Source organism: Leopardus geoffroyi, chromosome C3, assembly GCF_018350155.1.
Source record: "Leopardus geoffroyi isolate Oge1 chromosome C3, O.geoffroyi_Oge1_pat1.0, whole genome shotgun sequence".
Classification (NCBI taxonomy): domain Eukaryota; kingdom Metazoa; phylum Chordata; class Mammalia; order Carnivora; family Felidae; genus Leopardus; species Leopardus geoffroyi.
This window is the reverse complement of record NC_059338.1, coordinates 138,624,759-138,644,644: the sequence shown is the minus strand read 5'-3', so window position 1 is coordinate 138,644,644 and position 19,886 is coordinate 138,624,759. Positions and strand designations below refer to the sequence as shown.

Sequence of the window (19,886 nt, the reverse complement as noted above, 5' to 3'; positions counted from 1 at the left end):
GCTGAGTTATACAATAGCGCCGATGGACCGGGGTCCGGCGAGGGCCCCAGGTCTAGCCAGGACGGGCGGTGCCTTTGCCACCTTGCGTGGTGCTCCAGCTCGGCCATTTCGGCCCTGCGGGGCATGGCCCTGTGTGGCGGCCAGCAGGCAAACACGACCTCTACCGGACTCGGGCATGGTCGATCCTTCGCCCGTCTAGTGCCCACAGAGGGGCCATCAGGAACGCAGGCGTAGCGCGGACAGTGCGGGCCCACAGGATGGGCAGGCTGGATGGAGAACCACGTCAGACATCCGGGGACGTGTCGCCACTCCGGCCAGAGACGCGACGGTGCCAGTCTCAGTCCTTCGGTAAGTGGCCAGAGGACTTTGGGGAGTTACTGTCACGCACACACCAGGCTCACCTATGTTTACAGAGAACCTTTGTTTATGATCCCAGTGAAAACAAAGCTGCTAATTGAGAAGCAGCACCAGGAGCGCGTCTTCAGCTTCCTAAAGGGAGAGGTTAACAGCTGCAAGCGCCGGGGGAGGGAAAGTGGGAGGGAAGCGGGGAGCGAGAGGCCGCCCTGCACGTAAACGTGCTCTTAAGCCCCCAGCGAGACACGTGGGCCGGCTCAAGCCTTCCAGAACCCCCGGCCTGGGTCCTCGGCTGGATAGCTTCCCACAGCCCGATAGCATTTTCTCGGTCTTCGGATTCCAGTAAATCCGAAGGCGCGAAAGTAACCGACGACAGCGTAGTAGTTGTGTCCCCTTGAGACTGACTCTCAGGCAATTATTTTGGAAAGATGCCGCAGAGCCCCTTTTCATTCTTTCCAGGTGAAAATGCAGACGCCTCGGTGTCGTCCTCACCCCTCCTTTATGAAATAAGGCGCCCAACTGTTCTGATATTACCATTCAAAAACAGGTTCTGTGGCGAACCTCATTTGTGAATCTATTACAGAGATTAATAGATTATTTCTCCTTTTTCAACTAATTCTCAGTGGGGAAATTTAACCATATGGTAAGGAGAGAATTAGAATTTCATCACATTAGAGCAAAATGTAATGAAAAGAGTCCAACACCTGGGGCCAACTCTGAAAGCCACAATTAAAAGGTTTTTAATGAAACCAGAGAAACCAAAAATTTCATAGGCTTCAGTAATTCTGCCACATAAGAAAGATTTATTGGAGGCGTTGGGAAATATTGTTTTTACTTATGTCATAAGGATGAAAACCAGCCGCTAAATACCATGTGCTCCCAGATCGAACTCAGGAGCTAGAGGACCGCGTGTACCATTTCCCATCCGGAAAGGAGCACTCGTTTTCACAGCTCTCCCTTCCCAGCCCTCCAAGAACAACCGAGGCACATCCAGATGTCCCTGAATGGCTTCCTGGCTGTCGGTTATGTCTCCGGGTAAATAAATAGGCTCAAGTGCCCCACTTGGTGTGTGAGAGGATTTGACTCCTGGTGGAGTTGACTATTCTGAAACAACTGGATTTTAATCTTGAGGAAAGTTTGAGAAATCAGTTTTCTCCCGCGTAGGAAATCATATGCTTCGTGATCACCATCACTGTCACAGTCATTTGGAGACCGCTGAAAAAGCACCCTTTCCTTCTTTCTTTTCTTCCTTTTTTTTTTTTTTTTAATCTAATGGGCTGCATAATTAAGTTGTTCTCCATTTTCTTTCTTTTTTTTTCTTTTCTCTTTTCTTTTCTTTTCTTTTTTTTTTTTTTTTTCTTTCTTTTCTTTTATTTTGTCATCCGGATAGGAAATGGGCAATGGGTGTGCGGGGTGGAAATAAGGCAGTGTGTTCCAGGGGTACGACTGCTTTGCTCCCTTACTAGCTGAGAATCTTGGGTGAATTTTCGGCAAGCCAGCGGGACACTACTTCGCCCCCTCCCCCCGGAAAGTCCCGTCACCAAATCCAGATCATTCCACGAACAGGGGTGGAGTATAATTCTCTCCCGGAAGGGTAATTTAGCACAAGATGAGACAGCAGTGGCGAGGGAAGGGCAGTGGGGGTGGGGTGCGGCGGATGGGGGCGTTTGCTCTCCCCGGGACTCCCAGGCTTTGCCGCCGAGCCACAATTTGCTGAAGGAGCAAAGAACATCCTCGGCTCTAAGTAGGGCTTTTAGTGTGCTCATTGATGAGTGAAAGTCGCCACACATGTCAAGCTAAAGGCAGTTGTTGGGTTACTAACAGGACCCAGCGCCTTGCAAACATATGCGCTAAGCTGTGTATACAGATGGCACGCAGAATAATGGAGCAGGCGCCTTTTATAAAGCTCTAGCTGCTGCCTGTCTTCAGACCTGGGAAATGAAACTATTCAGACTCGCGGCCAGATAGCGCCTGCGATTGTTTGTTACCGTTTTAATCCTATTAATTAAAACGTTAACCTGATTGGGTAGAAAGCGCTGTCCCAACAGGCGAGTCTTCTTCATAATAACCTACTCAGAGATAATGATGTAAAAGACTCCCCCGTCTGTGGCGGCGGCTGGTTGATGGGTCCGGAAATCTCTTGAAGGTGAATCCAAGCAAGATAAACGGTGCGGAGAGGCGGCGCGGGGCTGGGCTCAGAGCGGCGGCGGCAGCGGCGGCGGCTCCACTCCCTCCGCGCCCACCCTCCCACCATGCGGGGCCGCGGCCCATGGTGAGCCCCAGCAGCCAGCACCATCGGCTGGAGACGAAGAAGAAGAAGAAGAGGAGGCGGAGAGCGCGGGGGAAGGCGAAAAAGAAAAAGAAGGGGAGAGGGCTGCCAGCAGCACCGGGACCGACGCGCGCACCAGCCCAGGAGCCCGGCTCGGGCGCGTCTGCGGCGCCGCCTGACTCCCCAGCCGAGGCGGCGGCGGCCGGCGCGGCGGGCCGGGGCTGTGCGCCGGCGCCGGACCATGGAGCGCGGGCTGCACCTCGGCGCAGCCGCCTCGGGCGAAGACGACCTCTTTCTGCACAAGAGCCTGAGCGCCTCCACCGCAAAGCGCTTGGAGGCGGCTTTCCGCTCCACGCCCCCGGGCATGGACCTGTCCCTGGCGCCGCCGCCCCGGGAGCGCCCGGCGTCGTCCTCCTCCTCGCCCCTGGGCTGCTTCGAGCCGGCTGACCCCGAGGGGGCAGGGCTGCTGCTGCCACCGCCTGGGGGAGGCGGCGGCGGCGCGGGAGGCGGCGGCGGCGGCGGCGGCGGGGTGGGCGTCCCCGGGCTGCTCGTGGGCTCTGCCGGCGTTGGGGGCGACCCTAGCCTGAGCAGTCTGCCGGCTGGGGCCGCCCTGTGCCTCAAATACGGCGAGAGTGCGAGCCGCGGCTCGGTGGCCGAGAGCAGCGGCGGCGAGCAGAGCCCCGACGACGACAGCGACGGCCGCTGCGAGCTGGTGCTGCGGGCCGGAGGCGCCGACCCGCGGGCCTCCCCGGGCGCGGGAGGCGGCAGCGCCAAGGCGGCCGAGGGCTGCTCCAACGCCCACCTCCACGGCGGCGCCAGCGCCCCCTCGGGGGGCCCCCGGCGGCGGCGGCGGCGGCAGCGGCGGGGGTAGCAGCGGCGGCGGCGGCAGCGGCGGCAGCGGCGGCGGCAGCAGCAGCAGCAAGAAATCCAAAGAGCAAAAGGCGCTGCGGCTCAACATCAACGCCCGGGAGCGCCGGCGGATGCACGACCTGAACGACGCGCTGGACGAGCTGCGCGCGGTCATCCCCTACGCGCACAGCCCCTCGGTGCGGAAGCTCTCCAAGATCGCCACGCTGCTGCTCGCCAAGAACTATATCCTCATGCAGGCGCAGGCCCTGGAGGAGATGCGGCGCCTCGTCGCCTACCTCAACCAGGGCCAGGCCATCTCGGCCGCCTCGCTGCCCAGCTCCGCGGCGGCGGCGGCGGCCGCCGCTGCCCTGCACCCGGCGCTCGGCGCCTACGAGCAGGCTGCCGGCTACCCGTTCAGCGCCGGGCTGCCCCCGGCCGCCTCCTGTCCGGAGAAGTGCGCCCTGTTTAACAGCGTCTCCTCCAGCCTCTGCAAACAGTGCACGGAGAAGCCTTAAACACACCCCCGGAAAACACTAGACCGACCCCAAAGCTAGAGGAAAGTGAAAAGCTGCCCCCCACCCCTTTTACTTTGGTCCTCTCGTAGTTGTGAAACACTTGCAAACAAAACAGAGGCGAAAACTGAGAAGTATCAGAGACAAACGGGACTTTTAGCCTCGACATCCCCAGAATCTCGGTCTTTGGGGTGGGGAGGGAGGGAGGAGGGAGGTGGAGTTGGGATGAAGTATGGATGTTTTTTTTTTTTTTTTTCTCAGAAAAGTGGCAACTTTGGTGGCAGCCTAGACCGCAAGGAAGCTTAAAATATAAGTTGGGAAGTAGTCGCTTGGTTATTAAGCGTGGAGAGTATTTATTAAATGGCAAAATACTAATCCTACTAAATAATTGTGAATTTGGCTAGTGCTGAGGGGCAGAGGAGGAGTCCGGGGTTGGGTGGCTTGTGGGATGAATATTCATTCAGACAAATCAGAAAGGGCACTTGAAAATAAATTTTGATTCTGAGCCAGGAGAAAAACTTGAAATGTAGACTTATTTAAGTGGGGGAAGAAAACCAGAAAGAGACACATTGCTATGAAAGACTTGTATTTTTTATTGTCTCTGAACTTTAATCCTGTGAAAATGCTCAAAAGTTTTGGCAAGAGTGATATAAAAAAAAAAAAAAAAAAAACTGACTGTGGCTGAAAGAATTGCATTTAAAAATATTTATGTGCACCTTGTTACTTTTCACTCTGCAATGATGTATTAACAATTCATGGTATTTATTTGTTATTTTTCAGTGACCCTTCCACATCAACAATATTTATCATGTGTTAAGGTCATGGGTCTTTTGTGCAGATTTTTTTTAATGCCTCTAAAATTCTGTTTTATAGATTAACTTATACTGTGTGCCAAGTGTTTAAAAGGTTTATTTGCCAACAAGTATGAAGAGACATATTGATGTATCTGAGCTGCTTAGGTTTATCAAAGGTCACCTGGATATTTTCAGTTGCATCATCCCTGTATTTAAATTGAGCTTTAATAAATTGCTTCAGTCCAAAAATTACAGGAAGGTGTATTCTTAATTGATGAATGAATTGATCTCTTTTTTTGAAAGGGGACTCCTTTGCATTCTAAAAGGGAAGGACATCACAGCAATAGATCCTATAAGTAAGAACATGCTAAGCAAATATTTTTCCAGGCTGTGCTGTGCATTTTTAAAAGGTCTAATTTAATTGCTTTTAATATATATGTACATATATAAGTTATTTTAACTGTGGAGAATTATTTAAGTTAAAAGACTGGTTTGATTTGCCTATGGTGTGAAATCCTTTGTTATTTTTCTAAAAAAAAAATAAAATTTAAAAAGAAATAAAATAAAACTAAGGAAGAGCAAGAAGCTATTTACCCAAAGTGAGCTTTCAGTTTTAGTTTGCATGGCTGTTTGCCTGCCTTTCTATCCTATGAAAATCAAGAAAACCTTTTTTTAAAAATGGAGTCCTGCTATTTTCCACTCCTTGCAGATAATACAAATTCAGCTTGTCAGGTTGGACGGCGAGTTGGGAGCTATGATGGATTTACTGGCGGGTTTTGGATGTGTAAAGAATGATATATATATCAAATAGGTCAATCAGACTATGACAGCTATGTACGACCATTTGTATGTGTATCTATGTCAGAAAGAATCTTTATTAAAATATTTTGATCAAACATTTTATTATGCTGTGCTTTGTGGAAGGAGCAGTCCCCTCTCTTCTGTGTTACTTTGCTTGAAAGGTAACAAAAAAGAAAGGAGTTTCAGAGAAGGTGGAACTAGGGTTTGGGCAGGGATACCCACTTAGGAGTAGCCCCACTTCACTTGTTTACTTGTCTGTAGGATGATGGCTGGGCCTGGTCATGGGAGGAGAGAGCAGTGGGGTCACTGGTGAGACCCAGAGGAGATCCAGAGTTCCTATCTGCTGGCATGAACTTTGAAGGCCATGCTGCCTCTGGAACTCTTCCCACTTGTGTGGCACTGTTAACCATGCCAGGGCCCATCAAAGAGGCTAAAGTTTCTTAAAGAATTTAATCAAAATTTCTATCTCCAACTGCCTGAAAGCCCAGGAAAAGAGATGGATTTGGATTCTCTGAGAATGGATTTTGTTGTGGCTTTCCACTTTTTTCTCTTTTGTAACAGGAAAATCAACCAGGCTTAATTATAAGTGTAAACAATGCCCATAGAGATTTTCAAAACGTACTAGTGTGGCTTGTTAATGAGATTTTTAGGGACTACATTGGGATTGGGTTGAGGATTGATTCTTTTAAAGAATGTCTGTGTAGGCTTGTATTTGGATCTTAATAATGTCCTCAAATGTAGAAGACTTGATTTTTGCTGTGGTGGAGGTTATGGAGATGGTGGTGGTGGTGATGGGTTGTCAGAGTGTTTCCTCTGTAGGCAGTAGGCTACATGCATTTTTGTCTGCATAGCCTCTGCTCATAATGATATCCCTAAATGACATCAAACTTAGTGGGGGGTGAGGAGGATATTTTCTGCTCCACTTGCCATCAAAAAAGATTAATCAGAACCTGTAACTTTTCAGAAAACATAACAGCAAAAGGCCTTGAAGCTGGAGCCCTCCCAGTCAGGGAGTGGGGGTAGAGGGAGGGAACAGACCAGGGCAGCCCCCAGGCAGGAAGAGACCATCTCTCAGCATTTACCAGACAAAGCCTGGGTGCGTCTAATTATGATTATTAAAACAATTTCCATGACGATGTCTAATATTATGTTAATTTGAAAACAACTGTGTATGAAAACTGTCGACTATAATACCTAAATTCATTTAATGAAACACATCGTTAAGGCAATTAAACCTCCTGGATGTGATTAAGAAACATAATTACGACACTGTTCTGAGCCATAATTGGGTGTCTTTAATCAAGGGGTAAAGTGATCAGCAACACAGCCATTAGTTTGTATTGTTCTGGCCCTGCTGTCCATCATTCTGATTAGGAATTAACCACAGCCACCATCAGTAGGTTTTTTTTCTTTTTGCATATTAACATTATAGGACATACATTTGCTGCAAGATTTACTGCTTGATATTTCTCATTATTAAGAAGACCTCCTTGAAATACTCTGTAACCTCTGTGTTGTTTAGCTATTATTAGAAATTGTACAAATAACAAATCTTGAACTTCAGGAGAAAAAGAAATGGTCATACTTCTTTTATTCTTTGATCATTCATTCGATCTCCAGTCTTACTCTTGGAAGAGACTTGAAACGGATGGGGAAAGGAGAGGATGTTGAGGATAAGTTGAAATGTCAGACGAATATGTACAATTATTAAAAATGGCGAGGTTAATAATATTTATTTTCATGTTGGTAATTACAGACAAATCAATTCTCTTTCCAAATCCAGGAGTTGGCCAGCGTTTGGTTCTAGGAGTAAAGGTAGGACACCTGAAAGGACCAGGAGAGGGGTTTCCCGTGATTTCTTAGGTGGCTCTCCAGATGGCCTGAAACTTTTCAGTTTCTCCAGCAGCAACTTTCAAAGAAGGAAACTGATTGCCGGAGGAGCAATTCTTCTCCATCCCGGCAACCAGCACACCCCCCCCCCCCGCCCCCCGCCCCCGGGGGCTGCTTCCTTTCTGAGGTTTGAGTCCTGAATTGCGCGGCCCAGTCTGGAAAGTTGGCCCACACGCTTGTGGGCCGCAGATGTATTTCCAGTATGTACCATCCACGTCGGGACCGAGTGGCTGAGCACCAGGGGCATCAGTGTGGTCTTGGGGAAGTGTTCTCTGGCCGGAGCAGACAGGCTCTGGCCCCTGAGGCTGTGGCTCACCAGACGGCCAGAGCACCTCGCCCGCCTCTGAGCCTGCTCCACCCGAACCGCGCCTTAGGTAGGGCGCTTCTTCAGAGAAACCCCGAAGGATGGATCCTGCTACTTGTTTGTTAGAGCACAGACAGTAGGCAAATGAGGTTGAGCGAGGACCCTGGGTCCCACTTGGCTTTCTATTCCACCGGTTTCCTTCTCTAATTTCTAATTTCAATTGCCTTCTCTAAATTCTAATTCCTACTTAATCTCATCTCCAGCTTGACACTAGGCACCTACAGAAGCGTCGGGGTTATTCGTGGACTCCTACAGGACCAGCAAATGGTCATCTTCGAAGAGCTTGCTCGTACCCCTCCTTCCCCTCCCCGTCTTGTGTGTGAGTGTGTGTGAGTGTGTGTGCGTGTGCGCGCGCGCGCATTCTGTGCTGCCTTCTCCACTCTCCGCAGCTGGGCATCCCCCCAAGATCCTGTGTTGAGCTTCAATTCTACTCCCTCCTATCCCACCCACCACCCATCCTTACTGTCTACGGCTCACCCAGGAGAGCCCAGGCTCACAGGTTTCCCTTCTCCACGAACTCTGGGACCCGGACGCTGGAACCGAACCTTTCCACGCGCCCTAGACCCTGAGATTGCCCCAGCATGAGTGGCATTGACTTTCCAATATAATGACTTATGAAAGATATAATCATGTGTTAAATTGAATCCTCCGTTTAACTGTTAATGGTGTGCTCTGGGCACATTTACGTATTAGATGCTATGGTAACTAATTACCACTAGGAAAAAGGATAATACACTTCCCAGACTTTGAAAAATAATGATGAGAGTTCACTTCCCGGCTCGCAGCACACTGTGGCGGCTCTGCCGCGTGGAGCGACAGAGCGAGAGGAGACCCGAAAGTGTGCTCATAGAAGGCAGGAGGTAATGAATCCTGGTCAGACGAGGCTCCTTAGCAAGACCTTTAATGAAACTGCGATTCAGTTGGGCAAGTGGTGGTAGGGGGAGGTTACCAAGTGCACAACAGTGCCTCCACACAAAATTAAATTGCTCAACGTAAACATCGGAAACATAAATAAGTTTTCTTTTAATTAAAATGCAGGTCCGATTAAATTATCCTCGTGCCAAGCAACTTTACATCAATTAACAGGTTTTTTTGTGTGTGTGGGCAAAATAAATGAGCCCCGCTCCTGCGCGCTCCGCGTTGGCACTTATAACTCGGATGCTCCCGGCTTTGCCAATGTGGTGCAGGTTGATTTCAATTTGGCCTTTTAAATCCGACATTGGGCACGGTAGATGGAAGGAGGGGAGCGGGGGGGGGAAACAGGAGACAATAACTTGAGTTTAAGAGCAAAAACAACTCTCAGGGTAAGAGCCCTTTTCTTCCTGCTGGATCTCTGGCTCTTCAGATGTGTGGTTACTAGAACCAGGATACTGTAGGTTGTGCTGCATAACCAGGTGTCTGTTTCACCCCAAGCCAGGGCAAATGTTTGTACTGGGGACCCTGGAGGGCAGAAGAAGGGGGGGAGGCGGGAGAGTCAGTTTTCCTGGCAGCCCAAGGTTGTAGACCGAAAGTCCACAATACACGTGCCCACCGCGCCGCTCTGCTCGCGCTGCGCCCTAGGAGGGACTCTATGTCCGCAGCCGCAGGGCACCCCTTCTCCCAGTGTCCCCCATGGACTGAGTGCCCAGCCCCTCCCGATCCCGCAAAAACAACCAACCAGCCTCCAAGTTTCTTGGCACAAAAAGAGAAGTTCAGGGTTCTGCCTCAAACTCTTTTTTTCAGAGTTGGCACTTGGACCCAGTTGTCCCCTGTGCCCCCTGGCAGGTGGGTTCACGGGCAGATCCCAGGCTTCTCAGGAACACCCCACAGCCTTGCTAACCCCAGGAATTCTGTGGAAGCGCCCCAGTTTTAAACCTCAAAGAGCTCTTTGCTCCCTAGCAAGGCAGGGGAAACTCTTTGCTCGCTTTTTCTGAGGTTTAATTTGGGTCAAATTCTACCACTTTTTACTCGTCTTAACAGGATCCAGGAGATTTCTGGATAATTGCAAAATTATCAGGTACCCCTGAATGCGTGTGGATGTGTATGTGTGTGACTTTTCTTTCTTTCCTTCCCCTATGTTCTCTAATTCGAGCAATATAGAAATACAGATTAGAAACTTTAAGAGAAATGACTGGGCTGGGAAGGTTGGATTGCAAAGGGGAAAGAGGATTTTGCAGTGTCCAACCCCCGCCCCAACCATATATAATAAAATAGACAAGCCTATCTTACAAGTAAGTCACCAGGATGCTTCGATAGGGAGTTACCTTTAATTATGCACCCTGTGATATCATTCTCCTTTCCGGCTTGAGAAAGAGTTAATTCTTTCCCAAAGACCATAGTTGCCCTTGTCTTCTCAACCTGATTCAGAGATGCAATAAAATATGAAGCAAATTTATGATCTGTTTCAAGCATTTTATTGCTGTATTTTTAAATTCATATATGCACATATAAGAACTATGATCTGTGAATAATTTGAAATGCTATAGTAGAATGATACATTTTAGATAAAACATAACCATATCTTTATATAATTGTCTCAGATTAAAATAAAAAAGAAAAATAGATTTCTAATGTGGACCAAACTGAAAAACTAATGACAGCCATAAACTGCTAACCAACCATAAATTAACATCTTCATCAAATGCTAAAATGGTATCAGTGGTTATATAAAGCAATTATTATTTCTCCTTATAAGTTTTAGAATAAAGTTCAGGGATATTTAAAGGATCCATTATTTACAAATGCTTCACAATCTTAAAGATTTCACATTTTATTAGGAGGATGGTTGCAACTCAAATCTGCTGTGTTAATAGAGATGTTTAGAGATGAGAATTTAGATTTAAACATAAAAATGCTTCATGGCCTAAGCTCATTTTATGCATTTATTCTGTTCTGGCAATTACTGAAGAACTTGGTATAAGGATTTCTTTGTTAAATATCCTCACCTACTCTTTGAGAAGAGAAGACAAATAATACCTTATTATAATGGGAGACACCTGGATTATATACCTAACTGGTTAAGACATTAAATCATGCACTGTCTGTTCAAGTAAGTACAGCTACCTTTGCCATGTACAGTTTCTCTGCAGAGCTATGGTCAGAATCCTGGTATCAGGCTGAGCCATGAGACGTCCACGAAAGGAAATGATTTTCCAAACCAGGCCTCCACACAAACATACAGCGCCTGGAGGAGGAAAGGAAATCTATCTATTGAATGCTCCACATATCAGGAAGCAGGGTCAGGGAGTAACTTACTTTAATTTTCTTTTGGAGAAGCATCAGGCATATAGATCTTTGAAGTGTACATTTTTTAAGAAAGCGAAATTAAGTAAAATCTAGAATTATTGAAGTAAGATCTTTTTAAAATTTAGAAAAAAATGGTGTTTTATGAAAACCATACTTAATTGGACAATAGAGGATCTGTTCACAATACATACTCAAATTCTCTCTGCCACTCTGTTACTTATAGCAGGTTGTCCTATATAGACTTATAGAGGGTAGTTATTATGGATAAACATCTCCAAAGTTCAAGGATTAACTAAGGTTTCCAACTGGCTAAGTGTTGGGACCACTCTGTAACATTTTGCAAACATTGTTTAGTCTGAGGACTTTCTTCTGTAGAAATGAATACTATTTTACAGATTTCGTGTAAATCTAAAATTAATTCAAAATAAAAACTTAAAAAATGGATACCTAACTTGAAAACACAGAGACAGTACTTTCTGTAGACTTCAAGACTCATTAAAAAAAATTCAAAACTGATTTAAAATACTTAAAAAAAAGTCCATTTAACAAAACAAAGACATTTGTAAAACTTTAAATATACTGGACAGTTCTTAGAAGTTGTGAAATAAAAGTATATTTCATTTAAACACTAAACAGAAAAGATGAAAGAATTTACTAAAAAATCTGGGGTATTTATCAGGTAATAATGACATAAGTTCTTAGAAATAAATGTTATATGGAGTAAATGTTCTCTTGTAAACAAATGAAAATCTTAAATTAACACATGCTTTATATTGAGGAGTGACTCATGGATGAATCATTAGATATTAGTACCTTTACCTATTTTTTATTATTAGATTATAGTTCTCTTTATGTCTAGTTTCTCCTATAGGCACCAAATGTTGTAAGGGAAATAAAATGCTTCATGAGTGTATCACTAAACACTTACTTCCTGTATATTTAGCAATATATCCTACTTTTCCTCAAATAATTGACAACAAACTATATCAAACCCAGTTAAAATTATCCAGCATAACCACTGACTATTTTTTCTATCCAGCTATATCCTGAATAGAAAATGTATATTATGATTCACATGGTCATGGCTGCTTCCAGACAGTTAAAAAAATAAAATTTTTATTTACTTGATAAATGGTTTTTATAGTAAAATTGAAATCATAGATAATTATTTCATAGACTGCCCATTTAATGACATAATTTATCTTAATTTTTAAACAATACTGAACTGACTAGTTCAAATACACAGGAACACCTTTAAGCTAAGGCAAGTTCCTGTAAAAACGTTAATGACTCACAGGAGTGTTTCTTAGACAAGTCAAGTGTCCAGGAAAAAGCTGTATGTGTAGTTACTGAAGGAGCCACATTTCATCTTCAACACCATCCCATATTACTTGCTTTATCTACAATTTGGATTTCAGCTTTATGAATAAATAGAACACTGTCCAAGTATTATTCATCTTCATTCATGATCTGTGTTAAGCGACCTGCAGAAGACAAAGACCTTGTCTAATGGGATCTCTTTTCTATTTTTTGTTGTTCTTTTACATCTCTCCACAGAATGACTACAATTATTCAGAGCTAGAGACTAGCAAGGTCAGCCTGGTTAAAATAAACTTATTAAAAAACGTATTAGTCCCTGATATTTCTTGGGTCTGTTTTTATTATTTCCCACATAAACAGCTAAGTTAAAATATATGAAAAATACTCTGAATATAACAATGAATGCACTTTTCGGAAGAGTATCCGAAAATAACAATGTGTGTGTGTGTGTGTGTGTGTGTGTGTGTGTGTGTGTGTGTTTGGGGTGGGGGAAGACAAGAATGTGAGGATATTCAGACAGCAAAATTATTTTCCAAATAAATCGCTATTTGCAACCAAATCTTCTGTCACCCAACATGCTCCTAGTAGGGAAATAAGGAGACACAGTAATTCACCTGAGTTTTAAAAGTTAATTTATTGAATTATCGTTGTAAATAAAAGATAACTAAGTAGATTTACAAAGCATTTGCATTTCTAATCTAATGCCTTTTTAAGATTTGCTTCCTCATAAATCCACATATATACCATTTTAAAATCAAAAGATATTAAACGAACAATTCAGAACAACAGTTTTTTTTATAACATACAGCACTTCCCTTTGACTAAAAAATATTGTTAAACATCAGCATTGCCAAATTATCTCCTTTTTAAAATTGTGCAGTAGTTTTTTTCACAAATTAAATTCATCTTACTCAAGAAAGTATTATAAACAAAATAAAGGTTTCAGCTAAAAAGCCCAAACATCAATGATCACTGATTTAGATTAACACTATGAAGCAAAGTAAGTAATAATTGCGTTAGAGAAATAGTAGAGAGTTTTATGTGATTACTCATTATAATTTAAAATAATGCTACAGGGAATGTAATCTTGGCTTGCTAACTTTTTCTTAATTGAGTATGTGAATATGAATACCTAATAATGCAGTTCAAGTAAATAATAGTTTGCAATATGGGTGATTTTAATAGGTTAAGAACAGTGCATATTCTAAGGGCATAGAGTTCTTATTTTATCATTATTGACATTATTTTATACTAAGATCAAAACTTAAATAATTTTTGTGCTTTGATCTTTGAAATTGGTTTTAAGGTTCCACTGTTAAATTAGAAGTCATTTACAGGAAGTGTTACCCAAATTATTTTTTTTTTGTGAGAAAATAAACAGAAGTAATCATGCAGATTTTGAGTATAGAAACTCTTTTACCTTAGACTTGTGACCCCAAACTTAATGATAAAATGGAGAAAATATAATTAAGTGTTCCAGGAAAGCCAGAACAAGGCAGACAGATGTCCCCACATGGGTTGCTTAGCAGTGTGCCTTATTTTAGTAGTAAATAGCTTTTTTTCTTAATATCTTCAGAGCATTAAGTTTTTGCCAACTGAATGCTTCGTTACTGTTAGCCATTGATATATAAAACAATATTATTATTCATTTCCTTTAATTTGAAACTAGGGGAGGGGCTGTAAAAATGAAAAAGAAAGAGTTTTTATGATATATAAAATATAGTTTGTAAAAAGATTCTGGAGCCTCAATGACTGTGTTTGGTTTGCTATTTTTATCATATAATCACAATACCTGATGTATATGTTTTATTGTGCATAATTATGCACATGGTAATTTCTCATTACAGAATACGACTCTGGAATGACTGATGGAAGATTAGTTAGAACTAGTGGTAAATCAGAATTTTAGAACCCTTTTAAAGAGATGAATTTATTACTTCCAACGACACTTATAATAAATTGGTTGTGTGTGTGGTTTTCCCTAATAAATTGTGTGTTCTTGAAGAAGGGTAATCCAGTGCACAGCCTCATGTCTAGAATAGAGGCAATGCTCAATAAATGTTTGATTGAATAATGAACTATATGATGAGTAAAAAAATATTCCCTTTAACAAATATATAAGAACAGTTTTTAAAAGGTGCAACCTTGTTAAAGTATCTCCTTTACAACTTCATGTTTGCATATTGCATTACACTTTTCAAAATAAATTCACACGTCTCACTATGTTTAATTCTCATCATGAACCCTCATTTCAAAAAGGCCTTATTATTTTTATTTTGCAATTAAGGAACTGAAGCAATGAGAAGCAAAATGACTGGTCGATGATAACAAACTAGTCATATCACAGCTAGAATCCATGTCTTTTAGCTTATTTCTACATGACATTTTTTTTCCTATTCATAAACACTCTTTAATTCCTACATGTAAGCCTGTGACATGATTCTGTTTTGCTTCTACTGCCCATTCCTTTTATATAATATTTTCTCAACCCTTTTGTTTATCCTTACTTTCTATTCTAAATTCCTGGACACACTTTGGAGTTAAGCAGAAATTAGAACTGAATAATTTCCCATGCTCTCTCTGCTGTAAGACAGAGTATACTGCGGAGACAAATGGAAGAATATGGTAGCTTCTCCTTCAGGGAATATGGTGGACTAGTTGTCCTCCTACTACAAAAAGAATGGGCTACGCTTTGTGGCAGGCAGAAGATAAAACCTAGGGCCTAAGTTGGGAGTGTGTGTGAAATCCAAGATTGCTGCACCAAGCCAAAAACTTGCAAAAGGAACATCCTTGGTTGGTGAACTAGAAGGAAACCTCGCTCCACAGCAAGACTGACTAGATCTGCCTCTCTCGCTGATGGCTCTGGGAAAAGAAAAAAAATCCCCAAAGCAGAAAGTCTCTCCTGTCTATTCCTTATCACAGAACTGCTTTGTAGCTGATTTAGGGTTATAACCCACATTACCCATATATTTCCCATCCCTCATTTCCTCTCAAAGTACTCAAGCTGAAAACTTAAAGTGATCTGAGTTTGATAATAACATCAGTACTCACACAAAAGAAACTCAACTTCTCCCCAAAGGAATGAACCTTAAAACTCAGGTCTTAAAAATTTTCCAGAGATAAAATTCCAAGGAATACGGGCTCAATAAACAAGTTATACTGAGTAAGAGTTAAACTAACAGACACAGAATCAGACCCACAAAATACTAATGATTTAGAAATATCAGATACATAACATAAAATAGGTTTCTTAATATACTTAAAGAAATGAAAGAGGATATTGACTGTATGACAAAGGAAAAAGACATAGAAAAGGACCAGGCAGATAGGAAGAACAAAATTAATCATTGAACTTAGCAAACTCAGTGGGATCAGAAGAAAAACTGAAAGCTAAGTTGGCAGCTGGCACCTGACTCAAAATCAACCCACAGAAAGGAGAGGATCATAAGGATCTAAGGATGGAACATAACAAATCTAGAACATCTTGGGGAGAATGAAGGCAGTCACAAACTGTGTGTGTGTGTGTGTGTGTGTGTGTGTGTGTGTGTGTGTGTGTTTGGTGTGGTGTGGTACCATGGTTGGGGACAGAGTCTGTGGCAGCCCAGGGTGAAGGATGGCTGCACACAGCAGTGGGAAGACAGGTGGGGGTAGAGCTCCTGCTCTGGCCTCCCCCCCAAATTAAGTTTCCCATGGATACAATTTCCATCGTGGGGTGAAGAGGTCATTAAAACACTGTGGGTGCATGTTATGGAATACTAAACAGCAGTTAGAAGAAACATATTAAATATACGTATGTATCTGTGTGTGTGCATGTATGTGTGTGTGTGTGTGTATAGTAATATGGATAGATCTTTAAAAACATAGGGCTTAATAAAAAAAGAAGGATCTCATGTATAGAAAAAGCACTTATGTAAATTAACCTGCACACAGGTAATATGTTTTATAAAAATACATACTAATAAAAAGATAAGCATCAAACACATCAGAACGTTTATGATGGGGAGGAGTATAATGGTGAAGATAAGGGATAATAAGATAGAGTAAGTAGATAAGGCCAGAGGGGTCTTGCTTGGACAAATCATAAGTGTGTACCATGAATAAGAAGGATAAGGAGTAGGATTACTCAATCCTCTGAGGTGAAATAAGAAGCAAGAAACAAACTCCATGGATGAGTTAAAGAGCAGATTAGGTACACCGTGAGAGTGAGATCTATACCAATTACCTAGAATATAAATTAGAGCTAGAAAACATGGGGAGAAAATGTCAAACAACATGGAGTATCGAGTGGGATGCTCTAATACAGACTCTGGGAGAGGTATTATTCTGACATTATGGCTGAGAATTTTTCCCACCTGATAAAAGACCCATATTCTCAGACTCAAGAGGCACTGTGACATGCAAGCATGATACAGAAAGACCAAGAACAGCAAAGACAAAAAGAACACGTTAATGCCATCAGAGAGAAGAGGCAGACTACCCTTTGAATAATTAAACTGACGGAAGGCTAACCTCTTGACAGCAGCAACAGAAGCCTGAAGACTATGCAGTATCTTCAGAGTGCCGTGAGGAAACAGACTTGTGCGCATAGCAAAGTCATCTCTTAAGGATGAGGGCAAAAAAGACATTTCCAATCAAGCAAAAATCAGAGTTTAGACCAGCAGAACCTCACTAAGAAATGTGTAGAGCATGTACTTTAAGAAGGAGAATATGAATGCTAGAACATCTATTTACTATTAAGTATTGTACTTTATAATGTTATTTTAAAAATCAATCGCCTTTTTAAAAAAAATTTTTTTAAGGTTTTTTATTTATTTTTGAGACAGAGAGAGACAGAGCATGAACGGGGGAGGGGCAGAGAGAGAGGGAGACACAGAACCGGAAGCAGGCTCTAGGCTCTGAGCCATCAGCCCAGAGCCCGACGCGGGGCTCGAACTCACGGACCGCGAGATTGTGACCTGAGCTGAAGTCGGACGCTTAACCGACTGAGCCACCCAGGCGCCCCTCAACCGCCTTTTTAAAAACAATAGCACAATGCTGAAATAGTAGAAGTTCCAATCATGCGATACAAATTAACTGAATTTTATTACCTGCTTTTCCTGATTATACACAGTATCATCATTTATGCCAGATGCCCAATAATCCCTTGGTACCCTGAAATGAGAAAGCTTTGAATCATGGACACAATGCTGCGTTATGGCATATAAAATTATATTGCATTACATAATCAATCCAAATAAGCTCCAAGTCCAAAAGATGACGTGTCAAGAACAAATCCTGCTATCGAGTTTCTCAGTTTATATAAATGGAAGCATCTAGGAAAGAGTTCATTGCAATGCTGATACAACCCTTCCAGTTGACAGTGAAACCAAACACTACCATGTAACGATTTCAACATTTGCTCCTAACAACAGACCTGATACTAATGTCTCGGGCAACGGCTGAATCTGCAATAGGTTTTGTGTGTTCTTATACATCTTATCAGTATCTAACTTAACATGAGTGGTCTTACATAACAAGAAATTTTGTTGCATTGAGCCATAGTATACAAAGTGATAAAGAACATTTATGGATGATTAAATATTGAAGTGAAGTTGAAGCATTTAATCTACTGCAAAACTCATTTAATGCAAACGTACTCAGGCGCTATAGATATTATTGATATTACACTTGAAGGGAACATTTTCATCCGGTTTATCTCATGAAAATTTAATTTCCTTCTTCTCTGAGAATTTTGCATTTGTTAGACTGTGTCCATTTCTAGCACAAATTTCCAGTTGTACATAAAGTGTGGTTTTACATATTAGAAAAGAACATGAATGACTTAAAAAATCCCACAGTGCCAAATTTATTGCGGTACATTTACTATGACAGGCGAAAATCACAGTATGTAGAAAAACATAAAAAAGCTATTTTGAGTTTATCATTATGCTTATTTTGATGTCCATTTTCATGTCGACATTCTATTTTATTTTATGATAGGTTTTGTGCAGACTGGACTGATCACAGATCAAATATAAATTGACACTTCTTAAACAAACAAACAAAGCAATTACATTTGCAGAAATTCAAAACAAATTGATAAGCCAAGGACATTTAGGTTAGTTTTGATAGATTTCTTTTCTTTCTTTTCAGCTTCTTTAAGATTTTACCTTGTACCTAAATAAAACATCAGAGGCTGGATGCCGAATACCAAACAGAAAACGGCTGCAGTTTGCTTCTATAGGTTTATCATCAATTATTTCTAAATCAAAATAAGTTAAAAGTACAACCAACAATTCCTTTATTTCAATAATTGCCAAAAATCGGCCTGGACATTTGCTGGCTCCAGTTCCAAATGGCATTAGGTAACACTTCAGTTTTTTTCCTTTTTTGAAAAAGGTGGTTTTCTTCTTACCATCTTCTACAAAACGATTAAATCTGAACTCCTGTAAAGAAGAAATAAGGAGTATGAAAATTAAACATTTACATGAAATAGTTTGACCTCCGTTCCACAAAGTTGCCAGCTCTCTCTGCCCTTCTTACAAGGCCTCTCTGCATCCAGCAAATGCCAGAAAGCAAAGCGTGACCAAGTGCAAATCATGTATGAACTTTCAAAAATCTCAAATGCTGCTAGGGAATTACTTCTCCTCTATCATAGTGAAATGCACACACTGAGAGGACTTTTCTTCCTAATTCGTATTTCTCTCTTAGGAAATACATACACTTAGGAAACTCAGTGTAGAGGTCATCTCTTAGTTTTTGTTCTCTAAGATGGGTTCTGACTGATGGGCCCTTGGTGGACTGATGTTCGGTACAAGGTAAGGGCTCCTGCACTGGCCACCATCGTTACTCTGGAATAATGTCTCTTATTGGCCACAGGAGCTGCCTAATATGCGTTCTCTACTCCTTCCCAGTTAGCTACTGACGGACGAGGGCTGTGAGCTTAGGATCCAGTGCTTATGTCTGGATTAAATGGACATAAAATGAAATGTGAAATCTATATAAGGCACTAGAGAGGAACTAAGCCACAAAATTGGTCTTGCTTGTTTTTGGACGTTGTACTGAATTTCTCTTATCACACTTCTATTACAATGGACTCTCTTTGGAGAGACTCTAGGGTTGTAGGTATTTCTGACTCTAACTCTAGGGTTGTAGGTATTTCTGATATGTTTTCATACAGAAGTTACATTACTCGTCACAGAAAATTGTAGGCCTGGTTTATCTATGGTGTTTAGCCTGGCATTAATTTACTCTCGCTTGAGTTTCTGAGAGGAAACTGAGTGACCTTATTTCAGCCCATGGCAAATTAAGCCATTGATTAAATTACAGCACGTGGCATGCATGAAAACGACCAAGTATTTCCTATACTTGGTGCTCATTAGCATTAGACCTGCTCGGCACACAACTTTGATATGAACTATATGAAGTCAGAGGTAAACAGCAGGTCAGATTGAAAGCATTTCACATTGCGGTGAAAACCCTACAATATGTGGATGGATTCTGAATCCATCATAAATCATCTAATTTTC

At 42.3% G+C, this 19,886-nt stretch overlaps 2 protein-coding genes across 6 annotated transcripts in view; one reads left to right on the top strand and one right to left on the bottom strand.

Moving 5' to 3' along the window:
• Positions 1 to 1,751: 1,751 nt before the first annotated feature.
• Positions 1,752 to 5,674, top strand: BHLHE22 (basic helix-loop-helix family member e22). The gene is given in 2 exon segments (XM_045455088.1): positions 1,752 to 3,457; positions 3,459 to 5,674. Coding segments are annotated over 2 exon segments (1,122 nt in total). The 5' UTR covers positions 1,752 to 2,864; the 3' UTR covers positions 3,988 to 5,674.
• A 7,322-nt stretch (positions 5,675 to 12,996) lies between these two features.
• Positions 12,997 to 19,886, bottom strand: part of LOC123586149 (cytochrome P450 7B1) — a 178,175-nt gene continuing 171,285 nt past the window's right edge. For 3 of the 5 annotated variants that reach the window (XR_006706630.1, XR_006706631.1, XM_045455086.1), the window contains one exon: positions 18,635 to 18,803. Coding sequence is in view for 2 of the 5 variants with exons in the window: in XM_045455084.1 (XP_045311040.1) it covers positions 18,516 to 18,803 (288 nt within the window). In the remaining 3 variants the exon portion in view is untranslated. Of the gene's footprint in view, positions 18,804 to 19,886 lie in introns of all 5 variants that reach the window. The other 2 variants (XM_045455084.1, XM_045455087.1) reach the window with 1 other exon arrangement.